This window comes from Paroedura picta, chromosome 4 (genome assembly GCF_049243985.1).
Source record: "Paroedura picta isolate Pp20150507F chromosome 4, Ppicta_v3.0, whole genome shotgun sequence".
Classification (NCBI taxonomy): domain Eukaryota; kingdom Metazoa; phylum Chordata; class Lepidosauria; order Squamata; family Gekkonidae; genus Paroedura; species Paroedura picta.
The window spans coordinates 74423586-74441838 of record NC_135372.1 but is presented as its reverse complement, the minus strand read 5'-3'; the positions used below and the strand labels follow the sequence as shown (position 1 = coordinate 74441838).

Here is an 18253-nt window from a genome sequence, read left to right as displayed (position 1 = left end):
AGGAATACTTTCCCCGGTGCTATCAGCAGCCAAAGACTTAATGCAGAATTACTATCTAATAGTTACTCAGTCTTTTATTTACATATATATACAGAAACAGCCTCCAGAGAAAAACTGTCCTAATAATTCCAAATTCAGTACTGTATAGCTAGCTCAGAAGCACCCCCTAATGTCAATATATGCAGTTTTCGTTGGCATGTGCAGCTTTCTGCAACTATCTCTTTCGCAGCTGGAGCCCTGTGGGATCCAAGTCAGGTCCAACAGGGTACAGCTGAATGGAAATGCATTTCATCCTAATACGCTTTATTTTGCATCATAATTAGACCAGCAGAAAGGATGGACTCTATTATGGAAAACATCAAACCTTGAGAAATGCAAAGGAATCCATTCATACTATGAATGAAACAAGTACTGTTTTACTATAATTATATTTAATGGAATTGTTGATCATATTGCCCAAAAGTTATGAAATTCTTTAAAAGCCACAAAAAACATGTTGCTTTTACTGAAATATGCAGATATCTTATAAAACTAATCATTTCAGAATAAGAGTCATTAGTTGCAGAAAAGAATGAACAGGTTTAGACAAACTTATGACTAACAGACTTTTATTCCAGTATAAGTTTCTACAGATTAGATCCCATCTACATCTTTACACTTTAAGGTGGCATAGGGGTTGGAATGTCATAGAAGCATCTGGTTCACATCCTGCTATACCATGGAAGCTCAACAGGTCTTCTTGGGTTTATCAAAGTATTTTCCCAACCTACTTCATAGGGTTGTTGTAGTAGTAAGGATATTGTGAAGGAAGAATGATGTGATAAAACTCAAGGTGGTTTTATCATTTTGTTAATCAGTTTTTGTTTTGTCACTTTTGGGCTGCTGCTAGAAAGAATGTTCAGATGATGATAAAAAACAAACTAACTTACCTCTTCTGGGCAATTTTTTGGACATGGCAAGCGTTTGCCGTCTGTTAATATGCGCACAAGCCGTGTGACTGTCATCTGGCCTTGAGTTGGGCCAATCAGTTTCAAGAATTCCTGAAAATTATCAACAGGACAAAATTATGAACATGGCTGTTAATAAAGTGGGTGCCCTGCATGCCTAGGGGGCGGAGTTGTCTCTATTGAGGCATGCGTATATACCTTCAGGAAAGAAGGCCAACTGTACAGACACCACCTCTACCTCCCTACCCATGTTGGAAGAAATACTGTGGAAAGTCAAGTATATGTGACCCAGGGGTATCTTCATCACATTCCAATGGCTACCATCATTAAAGGAAAACTGAACTGAGTCATCAACTAGTATTGTGAAAGTGCATCAACTGGAATTGTGGTAACTGTGGCAATGGTTACAGATTTGGGTTTTAGCTTCCCACTCACATCAAACTAACAAATTAATAAACAAGTGATGCATTTGATTCACATTTTAATGAAATTAAATTCATTGTGAACACACTTAAGTAGAAGAACTGGCAAATTTCAACACCTCATTCTCTAACATATTACTCAGGGATTCCCTTTATTCAAATGACCATAAAGTAAGTTTAACCCTATCCAAATGAAGCAAAGCTGAGTGATTGTAGAAGTAGACAACAAACAAGTTAAGTAGAAGTTTTACAGTGCTATATCAGGATAGACTCAAATGGGTAGCTGTGTTGGTCTGAAGTCGCACCAAAAAATCAGAGTCCAGTAGCACCTTTAAGACCAACAAAGATTTAGCAGAGCTTACGACTGCAAGCACTCTTCGTCAGACTATGATCTCCTTAAATGACAGGAAATATATAGCAAAAATCAATTCTGTTACATCAGTAGACTGTGCCAATGATAATGCTTTGTCAAAACAGCCAATCAATCCCCTGAAATTTAGTGTAGTTTACAAAAACCCAAGGAGAGTCCAAACTGCCTTGAGAAGGCCTGCCATAGAATGTCTACCACCCAAATTAGCCGTTTTCTCTAGTGGAATTGATCTTGGTTATCTGGAGATCAATTGTAATAGCTACAGATCCATCTTTCTATGTTATGAAAGCACTAGGGGACAAGACTGTTGCATCCAGGAAAACAACAGGTGCTAGATTGGGGATAGGGTGGAGTGGAAGAACTCTGCGATGGCCTCTCCCTCCCCCCAGAACCTGGAAAGATTGCAGGCTGGAGGCCCCCAGGAAGGGAACTCACTTGCAGGGACAGCTCTCATGCGGCAGGGATCTGTAGCCTCTGAGCCTTGGAGGGAAGGAGGAGGGGGTGGTCAGGAGTGGGGGACAAAAGGCGATTGGCTGGCTGCTGGACAGACAAGCAAGCCGGTTGGAGGAGGAGGCACTCAGGGGCGGGACAGCTGCCCTGAGTGGGTGTGAAGCGCTGAGTGGCACAAGCCATGAGACATGCTCCTCCTCCAAAGCCCTACCAGAAATAACAGGCAGTTTGGTCTCTCCTTGTGCTTTTGTAAACTACACTAAATTCCAGGGGATTGATTGGCTAATTGGCAAAGGATTATCATTGGCTGTATTTGGTTGTGACACAGTCTACTGATGTAACAGAATTGATTTTTGCTATATATTCCCTATCAATGTAAGTTGATCATAGTCTGACGAAGAATGCTTGCACTCGAAAGCTCACGCCCTGAATAAATCTTTGTTGGTCTTAAAAGTGCTACTGGACTCTGATTTTATAGTGCTATATCAGCTAAGCCATACCGCATCAAACAAAATTTAATTAATAATGCCTACTAAAAGACAATAAAATTTTGGTTTTAACCTTCAAACTTGGGAGTGACTGTGGATGTCTCACTATCCATGGAGGCCCAAGTCACTAAGGTAGCCCACCAAGCGTTTTACCATCTTCATCAGGCAAGACTAATTGCACCCTATCTGTCTCCCGAGCATCTGACCACAGTGATCCATGAGATGGTCTCCTCCAGAATTGACATCTGTAACTAGTTCTACATGGGGCTGCCCTTGTCTATGACCCAGAAATTGCAACTGGTGTACAATGCAGCTGTGAGGGTCCTCACTGGAATACCTTGGAGGGACCATATCCAGCCAGTCCTGAGACAGTTGCACTGGCTGCCAGTTGCAGCCTGGATTCGATTCAAGGTTTTGGTTTTAACCTTCAAGGCCCGTCACGATCTGGGACCCACCAATCACTCTATGCCCCCCGACCTGGTGGAATGAGCTCCCAGATGAGCTCAGGGCCCTGCAGGAGCTTCCAGCATTCCTCAGGGCCTGCAAGATGCAATTCTTCTGCTGGGTCTATAGTTGAGGCCAGACCAGGAACATCTGATACCCCCCTGGCAGATGAGGAAGAGAAGAGCTAGAATTTGGAGAGTTCCCCCACTGGCCGACCATCGCTGTGGGTGGTGAGCTGGCACTCAAGATGTCCCTGATAGCTAGATTTTGAACTGACACCGCCACAGGGATTTAATAATGGGTATTTTAATGGGACTATATTGTACGTTTTTACTGGGGTTTGTTGTGACCTGCCGCAAGTCAGTTCACTGGGAACAGTGGGATATAAATGTATAAATAAACAAACAAACAAAGGATCCATAATTCAAGAAATGAGGGAGACACAAATCAAAATAATAAGTAGAAACTGAGAATCAGCTGAGGCCAATTCTGACAAGATATATTACATTATATTTCCTTTTATTAAGAAAAAGAAAACTATGTTATCTCTAATGTTTTGACTACTTCTGGGAAAGTTCAGTTGTGCTACAAAGTTGACATGTAAGTTGCAGCAAGAAAATAGTTTGCAACCCTCTCCCCTCACCATCTACTCTTTTAAGCTCTTGACTTAGGTATAAAGAGCCACAGATTATCTCAGTCTGGTGGGAGTGGGGGAGAGGGCAACACTTTCTGGTTCACCATGACAGGAAGCTTTATTTTCCTAATGTCAGGCTCAGAGCAAAGATACACAAGTATTTCCAAAGACACAAGCACCAGTTTTAAGATTTAAAATGTCATGTGGAAGTATCAATCAGATATCTGTTGCTATATTTTGTTTCTAATCCTATTTTGGGGGACCCCTTTAATAACATATTACTGCCCAAACATTCATTTGAAGTAATCACAACTACTTACTGTCATTGGACTGCAGTCAGTATCACAATAGGTTAGTATTTCATAGAGGGTCACTCCAAAAGACCAGACATCTGAAGCAATGTAGAACTTGCACTGCAATAAGCACTCAGGGGCATACCTGTAGACATTTAAAACTAATTTTTGGGAGAACTGCTGCATAATTCCACTAACCGATATACAATGGGACTTCTGTAATATCAGAATTCTGGGCATATTTCAAAGATAAGCAGTTTGTGGGTTCTGTATTTTTCATTTTATATAAATAACATTGGAAGGAAAAGCAGGGGGGAAACACCTCTGAAAGAAATAGTTAAAAGAGAACTCATAATAGAATTAATAATTATTATATTTGAAAAAGCCTCAGGAGATAACAGGTCCCTCAGGAAAATAGAGGCATATCATATGCACAGATTAATAAAAGCATAGATGGACAGAAGAAGTATGACTCTACTGATTTTCCTGGACCTTTGGTAGCTTTCAATATCATTGATCTTGGTGTACTTTGGACTGCCCTTTTGGGGTTAGGACTGGGAGGCACCATCCTGCGATGGGTCAGTCAAACAGATAAATAGGTTGCTGAGGGGGTTGCTCAGGGTCTGCTGCTTAGCCTATTGGCCTCTGGCCTGCAGGATTCTGTGAGGTTCCATCTTATCCCTTATGCTTTTAAATTTTTTATTTACTAGTTTTTACACTTATGTAACACCTTTCCCCAACAGCTCAGGGCAGTTCATATCAAAATACAATATTAAAACAAATACATTAAAATCTCAAATAATTAAACATTTCAATAAAAAAGGTATTTCAATTTAAATCAATTTCTTGGGTGAATAAGATTTTGCAACTGTGGTACATGCCCTGCGCTGGCCACATCTATAGTATGCTATGACAGAGTGCTCTACATGGGGCTGCCATTGATGAGAGTCCAGAAGCTACCATGAGTGCAGCATACTTTGACCAGAATTAATATGAACCAATATTAATCCAGTTTGGGTCTACCTACATTAAGTCCCAACATGCTTCCAGCCCAACTCAATTTTTTTTAAGGAAGAGGAGGAGTAGAAAGAGCTGTTTTTTATACTCTGCTTTTTACTACTTGAAGGAGTCTCACAGCGCAGGATTTTAAGGCCCTATATGGCTTGGGACCAATATATCTTAAGGACCACCTACTGCCATACGAGCCCATCTGACCATCACTGTCATCTTCAAATGCCTTCTCTATCTTGAGCCAGTTTGGTGTAGTGGTTAAGAGTGGGGACTTCTAATCTGGCAACTGAGTTTGATTCCCCACATGCAGCCAGCTGGGTGACCTTGGGCTCCCCACAACACTGATAAAGCTGTTCTGACTGAGCAGTGATATCAGGGCTCTCTCAGCCTCACCCACCTCACAGGGTGTCTGTTGTGGGGGGAGGAAAGGGAAGGTGACTGTAAGCCCCTTTGAGATTCCTTTGGGTAGACAAAAGCAGCATATAAGAACCAACTTCTTCAAGTGGGAGGCAACCTGAAGAAGGGCCTTCTTGGTCAGACGTCCAAAACAATGGCATTCCCTTTGCAATGAAAGTCATCTGTTCTCTTCTAAATATGTTCTTCTTCTAACGAGTAAAGGCTTCTGTTTGTCAGTTACGTATCTATGTGTTTTAACATGTGTGTGTCCCCATATGTATTTTTAAGCTGGGCTTGATGTTTGACTGTTTGCTGCCGGGTATCCTAAGTTGAGTGGAAAGGAAGTTTAAAAAGATTCTAAGTAAGTAAAATTAGTAAAATGAATGCTAGTAGTCCATAGCACACCATCTCATCCAAGCCAGGCAGATCGCTTTTGCCAGGACCCACAGTGGCTTACATCTTTCTCCTCTCCTCCATTTTATGCCCACAACAACTCTAAGGCATAGGTTTGACTGAGCGTGTGTGACTCACCTAAGGTCACCCAAAGAGCTCTTGTGGCAGATTCAAACCTGGGCTTCCCCGAGTCCAGTCTGACATTTTAACCACTACACCACTATACCACTATCTGAAAAGGCCAGTATGTGGTTCTTGGGTTCTAAGAGGCAGCAGAAAAAGACAGTGCATCTCAGACCTTCCATACAAGGAAATGTCTACCGTGAAGCCCAGTTTTGGGAGCATTTGTTCCAGAAGCTGCTTGTAGAACCAGGACATTTATCCTTAATGTTGCATTGCATACATTTTCTATGTGATTTTATATTTCTTACCAGAAAACAGGGCTGTCTCGATCATCATTAACTTTGTAGTATTCCTTATCAGTCCCTATTGCTTTAGTGAGCCCGAAATCCCCAATTTTTACTTTCTGTTCATTTTCAACTAAGACATTTCTGGCTGCTAAGTCTCGATGAACATACTGTTGAAGTCCCAGATAGTCCATTCCCTGGTGAGCAAGTAAATTAAATATAAACATTTAAAAAATTATACAAATGCATATTCAATCTCTTGCAAATGCCACCTGTGCTCTCATAAAATGACTTCTAGAATTTTCTACTTCAGCCACCGCTTAAGTATTATCTTAAAGACATTTCTTATTCAAACCTCAGTTTCTACTGTTACTCTGAGGTGCATAGATTCTTTAACTTCCTAGGAACCAGCACCTTATCTTGGCATAAACATATGTTGGCTTGTTTTCACAGAAAGGTGGACAAATTACTAAAATCCAGACGTCCACCTCAAAGCTTCAATACACTCAAGAAGACTAAACAGTACAAAACACAAAATGAGCAAAAAAAAAGAAAAAAGAAAAAAGGTAACTACATTAATAATAAACATTTTCAAAATCATTCAACTTCTACCACATTTGAAGAGAATGTTTTCCAAAACACCTGTTTGACTTTGAGCACATTAATAAATATTCCACCTAAAAAGTCACCAATGACTAAGCTATGAGATCAAAGAGCAATTTATCTGCCTTGCCTTGCAGATTTGAACAGCATATTTCAGTTGCTGTCTCAGACTGATCTTATTCTTGTTGCGAGGGAGATAGTCTTTCAGGCTTCCAGAAGGAAGAAACTCCATGATAAGCTTAATGCCATTTCCACCTGGAGGCAAAAGACACAAAACACAGAAGTTGACTCCATGTACTGTTTTCCTAACTTCTTCAGAATTACCACTTTGTGTGCTGATATTCAACATGTGCGGAAGGATGGATTCAGGTGGATAGCTGTGTTGGTTTGAAGCAACAGAACTAAATTCGAGTCCAGTGGCACCTTTAAGACCAACAAAGTATTATCCAAGGCATAAAGTTTTGTGTGCAGGCATGCTTCTTCAGATACATTGGTTGATTTTAACAAAAAAAACAACAACAACAATTCAAGCAGTCTTTCATTTGATCTAAAAGCATTCCAACAATATTTCCTTTAGCCAGGAATATATTCAGGATATAAACTTTTGAGAGGCAGGTGATAGTGGAACTGGAGAGTTTGGAACTGGAGCGTGGGGGGTGGGGGGAGATACTAGGTCAAGAATTGCAAGGTTCAAGCCAGGCTTGTAATGGTTTGGTACCTATCCTAACCCACTAGTAACTTTCATCACTCAGATTTATTGGGCATCACTGGCTGTGGTAATGGGGAGCTCTTGTGCCAGAGCCTCTGCTTTGCTCAAGAACTCTGCTGCAGCAGTACTCAAAGTGCCAGAACCCTGAGGAATATAATTCCTCAAAGCTCCCAAACTCCCCAGTAACAACTGTATTTCCCAAAAATTGCAGTCCATAACAGAGAGCATCTTGCTGCCTCTATGGATCACCTCAAGTTTTGACAAGGGGTAGGGGCAAACCAGGAATGCAGAGAGTCCAGGCTTTGATTAATATGATCCCCCCCCCCCCCGTTTGAGAAGCATTCATTTTAGATTAAAGAAGATTCACCTGTCATTATTCATAACAACACACTTTGAATGGTGAATAAATACTAGATTGCTTCTGAACACAGCAAATAGTTGGGGAAAATGTACGGTTATTTGAAACAGCAAATTTAAGAAATCTGGACTCAGAATGTACAACACTTTGAAACATGAAGAAAAATACCATCTTCAGTGCAGATTCCTTTGTATTTCACAATATTTTCATGATAAAGATTCTTCAGAATTTCAATTTCTTTCTTGAGGTCAGCAATATGGTTTCCACCACACTCTGGTTTCAGTGACTTTACTGCAACTTGCTCTCCTGTGTTGTCACCCTCAGGATCATATCTGCAGAGCTCAACTTTGCCAAAGTGACCCTGGATTAATTAAAATGGAAAAGACCATTAAAAAAATCACAGGCTTCTCTTTATGAAACAATATTATGCTACAGGATGTTGGGTTATATTGCCATGGTTAGATTATCTTCATTGATGCTACCAACAAAAACCGGGTTGGGTGGATGTACACTTTTGTGACGTGCTTTTTCCCACTGAAGAAATCAACACAATACAACATGGATGTAAAAGTCTGAATTTTTGGGTTAAATGATGTAAGCTCCAGACAACTTGAAATTAACAGCTTAAATGGGCTCAGAGATCCATCTACAGCAGTGCTCCCCAACCTTTTTATCACTGGGTCAACGCTTGACAATTTTACTGAGGCCCGGGGGGGGGGTAGTGTTTTGCCGAGGGATGATGCCACCGCCTGAGCCCCTGCTCTACTTGCCTTCTTGCCGGCACCCCTGACTTCCCACTGCCCGCTGGGGGGTGCTTCTAGCAACAGCTGTGCAGTGCCATGCTGATGGGGGAGCTCCAGCCATGGCGGCCGCTGGAGAACACCAAAGGTGAGCCGGCGGCAGAGTGGTAGGGCAGCCCCCGAGGCAGCAGCCAGGGAGGAGGACCAGGAGGAGCCACGGCCTGGTACCAAATGATCCGTGGACCGGTACTGGTCTCCGGACCGGGGGTTGGGGACCACTGATCTACAGTATTTGTCAAAGGCAAATTATGTAATGCTTGGCTCTTTCTAAAGAAGTGCCAGCAACTCCAATCCCATGTACAGAGAAAAGGGCATACAGAACTAGCTGTGATGTATTCAAATGTGTAGCTGTGTTGGTCTGAAGTAGCACAATAAAATCATAGTTCAGTAGCACCTTTAAGACCAACAAAAATTTATTCAGGGCGTGAGCTTTCGAGTGCAAGCACTTTTCATCAGAGGAAGTGTGCTTGCACTCGAAAGCTCACGCCCTGAATATATTTTTGTTGGTCTTAAAGGTGCTACTGGATTTAATTGTGATGTAGCATTTTTCACATAGGAAATCCAACCATAAGAGACATGATATTGAATCATGTCTGCATAAAAATATACAGCTCATCTATCTTTCTGCGTGGCTAATGACAAAACAGTGACACTTCTCTTCAGTACCTAAGAGTTCATAGACACTAAACAATAACCAGAATTGAGGGGGAAGAGTAAACATACCTCTCCTAAGTCACGAATCCGTTTTAAGAACCGTTTTTCAAAATTGCTGGCATCAAACTCTGCAGCAGGCTTTTTCTCTGAGACAATATCAGGATCTAAGACAAATGAAGACATTGGTGTGGCAGGTCAGCTCCCTTAAGAACCTTACTGGCTGTTAATTTGTTCTTAGACATAATTCAACATGCTGGTTATTATCTTTAAAGTCTTACGTGGCTGGGAACTGCAGAACTCCAAGGACCACCTGGTCCCATATGACCCTACTAAGACCATCTGTGCACTCCCATCCTTGGTACTTACTTTTTCAGGCACCAAATTAAGACTTTTTACACATTTAGCTTCAGGTGGTAGCTGTATTGGTTTGCAGTAGAACAGTCAAATTTGAGTCCAGTCACACTTCAGAGGCTAACACAATTTTCAGGATATAAACTTTTGAGAGGCAGGAACTCAAATCTAACTGCCTAGGCTTTTACTGATGTAAAATTATTGGGGGGGGGGGTTGTTGATTCTAATGCTACTTTTATTGCTATTTGATTGATACGTACTGATGAACTTTTCTGAATGGTCTTTTCAGTCTAAACACTGTTTCTTTGTATTTCATGAGAGATCTTCTGCCACCGACAGAATTTTGGAAACAAACTGTTTAACATAATAAAAATAATTTCTACATATGGAGATTATGCCTCCTTAAAACTGCTAACATCTGCATGCTGAATATGCCCTTCCACGTGCATATTCACTCTCCATACTGATTCAATACCAAACATAAGATGGAATATTTTGAAGTAACAACTTTCCCCACATCCCAAAACTACAAATTTGCCATGTCTACTGCACTACAGCAGCAGAACAACAAAGCAGAAGTGTTGTATTCCAGGCAAAGCGTGGTAGGCCTGCATACAGCTGCAGCATCCCATGGGCTAGGGGAACACAGTGGTTCCATGTTTGTAGCTTGGCAAAAAGACAGAGTGCAAGGAGCCAGGCAAAGTGGAAATAAGACAGCTCTGCCCTTTCATCTCACACAGAATACCACCCTAGGGGATGCAACACAGAAACGTGGCCTTTGGAAGCTACAACCCAGAGTAAGATCTCATTGTGAATGTTGATAGGGTTCTTATTTATATTTAAAATAATAAAAGTAATAATTCATGCATAGTTTGCCTTTCTTACAGGGACACAAGGCAGATTGCAAGTACAATAAAACACCTTGCAGTTAATTATTAAGGCAATTACAGGTAAAATAACATTTTAATCCTGCAGCAATGATCCCTGGTAAGACAAAAACTGCATCCTGCCTGGCATTGTAGAATGAATGGGCTCCTGCTGATTTTATGTTTGCAACACGGTGGCACTTTCAGAATGCATCAGAACACGGCAGGAGAGGTAGTTTCATAGATAAGTGGGTCCAATATCTCTAAGGGCTTTGTAGGTGTTAGCTAGAACCTTGAATTGAACCCAATAACTGACAGACAAGCAATGGCATGTCTGCATAAAGTGGGGAGATGCAGATTCCACTTAGAGTCTGAGAGCAGCTGGGCCACAGCAGTCTGCACCACTTAAGAGTCTGTGTGAGACCAAGGACCCTATTCTCCCCTCATGGGTTAACAGGAATATTAGAAGGCCTGGTTGAGCTTACAGGTATTCATGATATCAGTATTCCTGTAGCTACCATCCTTATTTATTTCATGGGAAGCTGTGCTCAGCTGTATAACCAGATGGGAGGTGGGAATTAGGAGCAGTTGTCAGCATCTTCTGGAAGGTCCCACAGAAGAATGCTGACTGGCTTCAAGAGATCACCTGATGTCAGAGGGCAAAAAGCCATGATAAGAGTACAAGTCAGAGGAAGCCATGTTAGATTGCCTAAATATGTTATGCTTCACTGCAATGTATAGAACACTATGTGGGTGATACTGTGTAGGTGGATTTTATGCTGAAGGAAGGTTTTCTATGTAATATCAAGGTACTCTATGTACCAGATGGGAAAGTTAGCTTCTTAGTTATCTTGCTATTAAGCTATATAGACTATATTAGAAATTTTATAACGAGGGTTTGATGAACGCCCTCAAAAGATTTCCCAAATGGGTGGGAAATTATTAATTTGTAAAATGTATTTAATATTTAATCAGGTGATATGACCGTCTATGGTCATGTTGACTCCCCGGCCATGGCCAATGATGGGCCAGGAAGGGGTAGAAAGAGGAAGGGCCCCAGGTGGGTGTGTACACAGCTATGCTTCCCAACCATATTCTGAACAATCATGCCACTTCCAGCATTTCTCAAAACCTGAAGAATGTTACAGGAGTTTCTGAATGGTAAAAAAGAAAGGCTATTGTAATACGTAGTCAAGGTTTGGATAAGCTAATAATCCTTTATATATTTTTTACAACTTCTGGCTTTCTTGCAATCCAACCTCAAGGCCCCACAAGTCTGGGAGTTCAGGAGTTCTGAGCCAGGGACCCAAAAACAATAAATCAGAGGGACCCAGCAGGGATCTCGGATAGCCTGATCTGTCTTTAAGTGCACACCCAAGTAGTCTAGCCTTCAGATAGCCATAGCATGGACACATGGCCAGGTCATCAAAGTCAAGATAGGGGCTCATCATTACAATTTGAAAGAGAAAATGAGCAAAAAACATTTCTTACTTTGTTCTTCTAATTTGTTGATATCACGCATAATTGCTCTGAAGAATGGTCTCTGGTTAGGGTCATAGTGCATGCACTGTTTCATCAGATCAGCTAACTCCTTACAGGATGGGGTTGGAAGCATGGCACGTCCCTCATAAAACCTTTCCTTCTGCAAGACAGATGGAAATAGCAGGCAGATCATTCTTGTTTCTCATTCTAGATTTAACAAGACACATTCTCTGACCCTATGCAACCAAATTCCTGTCCTACACATGCACAGGGAAGAGCATGATCATTACCTAAACATATTTACCTATTTACTATTTTAAACAAACAAACAAAAGCCTTTATTAGTAGAAGTATACCATGCCTGGATCACACCATTCCCCCCAAATTAGACTTCCAGCTGTACTTTCATTAGACTGAAACAGAGCAAGCAGTCAAGAGCTGGTCATCCCGGGCTGGTGATTTTACAACCCTCCAGAATTTTATGGAGAAGACTTTTATTGTGACTTTTACTTATTCTGTTGCTGCGAGGGGGGGAGGGTTTATCCTTTTTTTTACTACCCAAAGAAGTCTCAAAGCAGCTTACTATCACCTGCCCTTCCTCTCCCCACAACTGAAATCCTGTGAGGTAGGTGAGGCTGAGAGAGCTCTGAGAAAAATGTGATGGACCCAAAGTCACCCTGCTGGCTGTATATGGAAGAGTGGGGAATCAAACCTGTTTCTACCACTACACCAAGCTGGCTCTCATGTTTATCCTACATGCTTCCTAGCAGACAAAAAAAAGTGACAAGCACACGTCACTATAACCTACCTCTGCCAAAGTCTTGTCTTTGAGTGGAACCTCTCCATTGTAGCAGATTTCCCACAGGGTTGTGCCAAAGCTCCACTTGTCTGCTGCTATGCCCAGGTTTTTGGAGTCTTTAACACACTCAGGTGCAATCCATGGGATCCGTTCAACACATTCTGAAAACAATAAAATTATGGGAAGATGTTGGAACTAACTGTTATATGCGGGCTTATAGAAACACAAATTCTGAGATCACGTTTGAAGGGTATAGTGTACTTTTAGGAGAAATTATTGAAGAAGTGCTTCTTTAAGAAAGAAGACAGATGCAGAGATAAGAGTCTGAATAGAATTATAGACTCTCTTGAAATTACAAAACAAAACCAAATCTGGAATCCTATTCCAAACATTTTCTATCTATGAAGATCCCTATTGGGTATGTATATATTGCCTCTAGTGGTGCTAGTGGTGAACTGTAACAGAGCCAAATATGTGGCTGACATTCAAATTCAGAATGATTAAATCCCAATCAAATCACATGAAAAACTTCAAAAACATCAGAAGTGGAGCCTAAACATAACACCACCTGCTGTTATCGCTGTGCAGCTCTGGAAAACTAGGCACATAAACAACTAGCACTAGTAATACACATGCACATATAAGAACAGGTTCACAACCTATATTTAATACCCATTTAATACTATTTTTAAAAAATATACCTTGCCTAGACAGCACTGTAATTGGAATTCCTGGATCACTCAGTTTTATGAAAGGTCCATAGTCACCGTCAGTTCCCTCCCTTGCCAGCAATATGTTTTTTGTACATACATTTCCATGTACCAAATCTTTGTCTTCCTGTATTTGTGAGAAAATGTTATAAATTAGTGCATTCCAATATCCAAATGGCACAATACATTTGAGTGAACTGAAAAACATTCTCTTAAAATCACAGTTCACAAAACCAAGAGCAGCAGTTCAAAAACACTGCCCCTTCCTTTGTGAGATACTGCTGAAATACATGTATTCCATGGCCAATTTTGTAAATAGAAGGAGCAGGGATTTTTTATCCTTTCCACAGGACCTGCACATGCCAACAAAAACTGAGGATATATCAAGCAACAGTCCATTAGAAATAGATGAAAAGATCATTACTGTATTGCATCTATCCATCTTCTTGAAGAGGCTTTCCAAACATAGATCATTAAATTGTGAGAGGGTTTGCTTTCAAGGCCAGCTCAACCGATGTTGCCAGCCAAGTAACAGCAAAATGAGATTGGGGGAGGGGGGGCTTCACCCTTTTCACCCCATGGGCCGCAAAGACAGACTATCAAGGAGTCTGGGTCTGGGAGGCAGTCACAGGTACAACCCAGGCCTGTCACTTCCTGCCAGATGCTGCCTCAAGCAGCTGCTGGTCAATGAACAAGCTCTGTTACTGCAGCTAATGGGCACAGGAATTTTGAGAGATAGAAGAGTGACTGGGAGAAATGCCAACTGGTAGCAAACATCTGACCTTACCAGATAGCTTAAAGCACTTGCCAACTGTTTTGCTACTTTGAATTTCCAAGGTGTTGTCAGCACATCACTGTTGCGGTGCATAAAGAGGTCCAGAGGTCCAAATTCAACAAACTCTTCCACCATAATGTCTACAAATACAAGGAGGGGGAGGGGGATTTATGTAGGAAAGAACATATCCATTTTTTTCCAATTTAAATGGGAAAAGGTGAATTTGTTAATATTACATACTTAAAATACTTATAGAACGATGAAAATTCCATTTCCTTCTGATGCAGGTCCACTCCCTTGGCAGAGTCAGACATATAGCTTCCATTGATCTTTCTCCCTCTGACCCAACTTGCTGAGCTGTCCTCTCACCCCCTTTCTCGACCCAACCAAAAAGACTTTCCCTGTCCCCCATGCCTATCACCCCACACCACCTAGTGTTCCTGCCCCTTTGACAATCTCCAGTGGTTTTATTCTTTTTACACCCTTGCATTGCTAGGAAACCACAATGTTGGCTGGACTTTTCAGCCTGTTTCAACCTGTAGGGTGGGGGTTACTCTATTTTCTTTTGTTTCTTATTTTTCTGCAACCTGGGAATCCCCTGGGAATCCCCCCAAATTGGAAGAAATATATGAAAATTGTTAGCTTCATACAGAAGGGTCCATTGCATGTGCACCTTCAGTTTTATTTCAAAAGGGAGCCATATGTAAAGAGTTTACTTACTTTCTACATCACGGACACAAACTCCATGAAGGAGGACAATGTGTTTGTGGGAAATTTGCCTCATCATACTTGCCGTTTCAAAAAAGGCCTGTTTTTTAAAAAGCACAAATTTCAGTTGGTAATGAAGCAGACAATTCCAATCAACAGACTATGAAAGAATGAATAGACAGTTAAACGTCTAGGGATAGATAATGTATAAAAAATGCTGTGTGTATATTTACATTACTAGTTAAGACTGCTGTTAATATTGAGCAGCATTCCCCTTACTAGTTACAGCTTCCCACGTTAACTAAGAATTGGTTTCATTTAATATTATGCAGCATAGGAAAGCTTTTAAAATGAATCCGGTGTCTCTCTCTCTCTACACACACATGCACATATTCATAAAAGGTGGTCACAAACAACCCTGAATACATGAACATCCGAAGGACAGTCTCTAATATTGTCCCCACCCACTGATGGCTGTGGTCAAATGGCTAAGAACTTAATCTGTACAAGGTGGAAGTGAGGTACTGGTAGGTACTGTGCTTCCCATATTTGACCGAGCTCAGCGCACTTTTGCTGACTCAATTTAGACATTCATTTCTCTAGAACATTTATATCTTGCTATTTCTTTGGACTTGAGTTACAAAAACACAAAAACTTAAGTTAATCATCAAAATGAAGATCAACACAAACATATAAATTAATCCCAAGGTACAATGTAAAAACAAAAAACCCACACAAATTAAAACCAAGGATTAAAAACCACACATTCTAGGGCTTATACTTGCCTCAGCATTATTATTTCTAGAGAAATCAACTAAGTTGAAAAAATTGCTCTCTTCCATCTTCATTTAGCCAAGAGGATAGTTCCCTGCCTTGACTGGACTGATCAGGCCTAGTGGGTCCATGCCACAGTAACCTCAACCCTGGACTACTGTAATATACCCTACATAGCTTTGCCCTTGAAGACAACCTGGAAACTTCATCATGAACACATACAGAACACCATGGATAGATTACTATTTGGATCCAGGAAGAGTAAACACATTATACCTATTCAATCAAACCTGCAACACTTTCCTTTCTCTAAAGAAGGAGAAAGGCTCCCTGTCTTTACAGTGATCACCAGAAGAGACTGGGGGAACTCCAAAAGACCCATTATGCACGGGGGGAATAACGCACATTTGGGGTGGAATGGCGGTGACTAAAATCACCGATAACGCACAGTGCCGGCTGCAACTGGCTGCAGCTTCGGTGCATGCCGCCGAAAAACCCGCATTAGTGAAACGCGGAAGAAAGCGCAGCTTCCGGGTGACTGGGGCGCAACCAGAAGCGGCACTGGGATTGCCGCGTGCATAATCGGTTACTCTGGGTTTTGCCACTGTCGCGCCCCGTCCCGTGCATAACCGGTGTGCTTCACGTCTTCCCCCTCCGCGTTTTCCATGTGACCCGAAATCGCCGTTTCGGCGGCCGTACATAATGGGGCCTAAGTGCCAAAACTGAGGATGGGTGACTTTTCTTTCTAATGTAGAGTTCCAAGTCACCACACACAACATACAAACATTTTGATTCTATGATTTATGTATTTCTAAACCATCTGAATACATTATTGCCTGAGTCACAAACATAGGGTTATATTGTTATCTTAACGCAGTGAACAGTTTATTTTTGATGCCTTACATGTGTAACTTTACTGTTATAGATTGTATTTTCCCTCTAAAATTAGCAGCCATTTTATTTACCTGCCATTTTAATACTGAAGGAGAGAAAAACCTACCAGAGAAATGTCTCTGTGACTAGGGTCCAAAACTTTAAGGAGAACTTTCATTTCCTTTTCAGCCTGATAACTTTCATCATCTTTATAGTTAAGAATGCCAGAGTAGATCTGTGTTCTTGTTCCTCTACCAAGGTGTTCACCCTAAAACACAATTTAATCCAGCAATCAGACTACAGCAATTCTGCCATTTGTTTGTTTTAGCAATTTACAAGTATCATGATGAATCACTACAAAAAATTCATGACATGAAAATACATTTTTCTATCTGAATTTCAATTATGAATGGTATTAACATTCGATACTAATAGGATGCTAGATGGACATAACTTGAAATTCTAATGAATTGGTAACTAGCATCTTATTTTTACAATAAAAGGACCTCCTATGGGATCTTGGTTAGAAAATTGTCATGTGAAATGTTATAATATTCTAATATTCATTGTCTTCAGTTAGGATTCCCATGGTTATGGTTGCTGTGTTATGAATTACACTGCATCATCCCTACGTTTTATATAAACCGCCCTGAGCCTCAAGAGAGGGTGGTATAGAAATGGAATAAATAAATAAATGTGCTTATATCAAATAATGAAATTCAGTTTAGTGTGCTATCCTTTTTCGGACTGCAAGCCAGTTTGTGCCGGGCAGCCTTTGTGCTACACATTTATACTGATGGGTATTCTGAGGCTGTAAGTGTGATCTGCAGACTTTACTATAATCATGCTCTGCATTGTGCTTATCAAAACTATATTGTGTGAAATATGCACTTCTGTATTAGAGCAATAATTAAAATCACCACACATCTTTAAAGTATTAAACTGATGTAATCTCTCACAAAAAAAAACAATCTGGCCTATAACACCTTTCTTAAAAACAGAGTATATTGACAATAGAGTATGCAAAAACTTGTAGAATTGCTGGAGGATGAAATGGTGTGTCTGAACATCCCTTAAACTCTAAAATTTTAATACTAGTAATGTGACTAATCATAGTATAAGTGGGAGTGGCTGAAGAACATCATATGAAAAAATATACTGTGTTTCTGTATCTTCTTAGACACACCAGTGTTAAGTATTTTTCATAAGGCAAAGTAACCACATACATGCATGAAATAGCTAGAATTATACAACCACTTACTTGGATTATTTCATCTTTGAGGATTCTATGGAAACTAAGTTGACCTAGTGAACATACTGGCTGCCATTCTTGGGATTTCTTTGTAGCAACTAACAAATTAGAGATTTCTGAAAAGCAAAAAAAAGTTCTTTCTTCAAACAGATTAACTTATTAAGGAAATGAGTCCATACACTTCCTACCCTTACCAATTTCCTCACTCCCCATATCAGTTTTCCATTTTTCTATTGAGCTCCTGAAGTAGACAACAATATCGCTCACAAGGCTTTGGACTGTTT

The 18253-nt window shown here is 40.7% G+C and overlaps 1 protein-coding gene across 4 annotated transcripts in view; it reads right to left on the bottom strand.

Moving 5' to 3' along the window:
* The window catches only part of JAK1 (Janus kinase 1), a 70593-nt gene that overhangs the window by 2165 nt on the left and 50175 nt on the right, over positions 1 to 18253 (bottom strand). For all 4 annotated transcript variants that reach the window (XM_077333456.1, XM_077333457.1, XM_077333454.1 and 1 more), the window contains exons 12-24: positions 17979 to 18085; positions 16845 to 16985; positions 15083 to 15170; positions 14375 to 14502; positions 13579 to 13714; positions 12887 to 13038; positions 12088 to 12238; positions 9449 to 9543; positions 8094 to 8286; positions 6989 to 7113; positions 6280 to 6452; positions 4076 to 4193; positions 930 to 1040 (exon numbers count right to left, since the gene is read on the bottom strand). In XM_077333456.1, coding sequence (XP_077189571.1) covers positions 930 to 1040; positions 4076 to 4193; positions 6280 to 6452; positions 6989 to 7113; positions 8094 to 8286; positions 9449 to 9543; positions 12088 to 12238; positions 12887 to 13038; positions 13579 to 13714; positions 14375 to 14502; positions 15083 to 15170; positions 16845 to 16985; positions 17979 to 18085 — 1718 coding nt within the window. The remainder of the gene's footprint in view (positions 1 to 929; positions 1041 to 4075; positions 4194 to 6279; positions 6453 to 6988; positions 7114 to 8093; positions 8287 to 9448; positions 9544 to 12087; positions 12239 to 12886; positions 13039 to 13578; positions 13715 to 14374; positions 14503 to 15082; positions 15171 to 16844; positions 16986 to 17978; positions 18086 to 18253) is intronic.